The sequence below is a fragment of the Candoia aspera genome, chromosome 3, assembly GCF_035149785.1.
Source record: "Candoia aspera isolate rCanAsp1 chromosome 3, rCanAsp1.hap2, whole genome shotgun sequence".
Classification (NCBI taxonomy): Eukaryota; Metazoa; Chordata; class Lepidosauria; order Squamata; family Boidae; genus Candoia; species Candoia aspera.
Window position 1 is genome coordinate 64,335,011 of NC_086155.1, and position 2,764 is coordinate 64,337,774.

Below are 2,764 nucleotides of genomic sequence, written 5' to 3' on the forward strand. Positions count from 1 at the left end.
TTTTAAGAATTAGGTTACATCATTAAAGATACAAGAGACAATTGGATATCATTTCCTCAAGTTTGGCAATAATACTAAGTAGCAAGACTATTCATTTGAAATGAAAAAGGCTGCTTTTGTATAAAATATAGAGTTGCTAATATGTTTTAAAAAGTACTGCCCGATACAGAACTTATATTTCCATAGTAACCACAATAACTTTATTTGCTGTAGTAACAATAAATGTTCAAATTAAATTATACAACAAAAGAAAGAATAACATACTGATAAAAGATCACCAAAATTCAGAATTTTAGCTGAGTTCGAAGAATACTATGCTGTATTAATTTTATTGCTATAATTCCAGTAACTTGCAGGATGCTTATTCAAGAAAAAGTAGATTTCCCCCAAATCAGAGGCTACAGCATCTTTATACAGACAAAGGATTGTCCAATAGAGCTGTACTTGCTTCAAAAACAATTTGGAGGAAGTGCTTCTACGTAAGCCCAATGGCCTGCTTAATGACAGAGGGGAACAACACTCATGCAAATTCCAAAACACTTGTCCAATAAACATAGAAATCACCATTCAGAATTGCTATGGGTCTTTTTTTTTCTTTTCCAGCACAGCAGACTCTACATGCACGAGAAAAAGGACACACTTTTAAAGACTCAAGCTACTAATAGAAAGTTTTGTAGTTAGCTAACAGAAACCTGCAAAAAAAAAAAGTCCTGCCAAAAAAGTATACTTTTTTCCATGTATAAACAGGCACCTTGGATCATTATAGATCGATGATAACAATAAAATAAGCTTTCTAATACAGTACTGTTAAGATTGCCATTTTTCAGAGTTTATAGTTTTATGTTGCTTCAAACATAGAATTAGATTTAGCAAATGCACACAGGATTTTTTAGTTCAGTACCTCAGAATCACAATACCATCTATGCTGCCTAACAACATGACCTGTTGACAATAATTTTCAAATCATCACAATAGTATTACAACAACCAACTTGTCTAGCAGTTGCTATTAAATGGTTAACCTTAAAATATTTAACAGCTTATAAAAACTAGTAATAGCATTATCTGCTATGTATTTTGAGTGCAGTTAAAAGTAAAATAAAATTGCAAGAAAATGTTATTCTGTTAAATGACATGCATTAAAGTTTCATTAAGAAGCTATTTTAAATAGCTTATTTAATAGAGAGTTGAAGCTCCCTGAAGCTGAGTTCTGGGATTGAATAAAACCATCATGAATTTCCATGGCTCAGTGATATCCACAAATCAAGTGAATGAAACATTTTTATAGAATTAGAGCATCCTTGAAACACAGCTGCATAGATCTCATAGTGTGGATTTAATTTTTAGAGAGCTTCTTTTTCAACGATTCAGGCATTTCAGGTGGTGGGGGCCGAGGCAACTTGAGATAAACTTTAACTAAATCATAGATGAACCACTGCAGGCCGGTGAGGGTCCCGATCATCAGAATACGGGTGAAGAGGCCTTTCCAGATCCCATACATGCCCAGCCTCTTGAGGACACCCACAGCAGTGCTGCCCTTTTCTTTGTTCAATACTGATACGACAGAATCAGCCGGGTGTGAGACTATAGCACAGAAGATGCCAGCAATGTATCCACCAATAAAGGTAACTCCAAGTTGTTCCATCTTGCTGCACTTATCTCGTGGCTTAGGAATGACATATTTATAGAGCGCTTCTACAGTTCGTTCGAAGCAGGAAAACTTCATCATGGTGTAAGGGATCTGACGCATCCAGAGGGGATACACTCCCTTATAGAAAGCCCATAGTCCTTCTTCAATATACATCTTGGGAACTGCTTCTCGCAGCGTGTTGGCATAGCCACGCTGGGTCTGAATCCGAACCTTGACTGCTTCCATCGGGGCCAAAGCCATGTCAGCAAAGAACTCGGCGCTGGCTGAAGCAGCAAGGTAGAGGCTAGTCCGCCACAGATAAGCTTCCTCGGGACCCATCAAGTCAGAGTACTGTATCTTGAAGAACTCGTAGAGCCCAAACTTGCCAAAGCCCTGCATGGAATACCCTATGGCTGTCGGAGCCCATCCCTTAGCCAGGCCTCGCATCCCCTCCTCTCGCACAGTGAGAGAAAGGCCTTGCACGAGCCCCAGGTAGCGCCTGGGTTCCACCTGCATGCGGCATTTCACCACATCCAGTGGCACTACCGCTGTGTGCGTTGCACCACAGCTCACGACCCCACCTAAGGAGCAGAGGAACAGATAGGAGAATGAGCCGTACGCACAGGAGTACTCTTCCTCCTCCACCTGTCCCATGGGGCTGTCCTTTTCGGTTACCGAAGCTGCTGACAGCCCGAGCCGACCCCTGTGCAGAAGGGCTGGACTGCCATCTTTGGAGGGCTCTGGGTTCATTGCCCTGCGGTTACTTGACACCCTGTAGTGAAAGAAGGGCCGGTCGCTGCCCCCTCTGTTTCCTTCTAAGATCCAGGTTGTGGGGCACAGCCCTGGCAGCAGCTGAGACCAGGGCTTGGGGTGGGGACGCCTGCTGCCCTCAAGGGCCTCACCTTCCATTTTGTCTTGGCTGTTGAGGAACCTGCCCTCCGGGCCTTTTTTCTTAAGGCTCCTGGAAAAAGTCTCAGCTGCTCTCCAGAAACGGGATATGTGCTGAGAGAAGGGAGCCATGATATTCCTGGCTTCCCCCTTCCGAGACTTGCATTTCCCTGAGTCTGTGGATGGGCCAGGCATATTCCGTGAACAAGTCAAGGCCTGCTAATGGCTGAAACTGTTGCTCTTGCCT

The 2,764-nt window shown here is 42.9% G+C and overlaps 1 protein-coding gene across 1 annotated transcript; it reads right to left on the reverse strand.

The window, feature by feature from the left end:
• Positions 1-781: 781 nt before the first annotated feature.
• Positions 782-2,764, reverse strand: LOC134494877 (solute carrier family 25 member 3-like). Its single transcript, XM_063300130.1, has one exon. It carries the CDS (start codon positions 2,710-2,712, stop codon positions 1,336-1,338), a length of 1,377 nt encoding a protein of 458 aa, XP_063156200.1. The 5' UTR covers positions 2,713-2,764; the 3' UTR covers positions 782-1,335.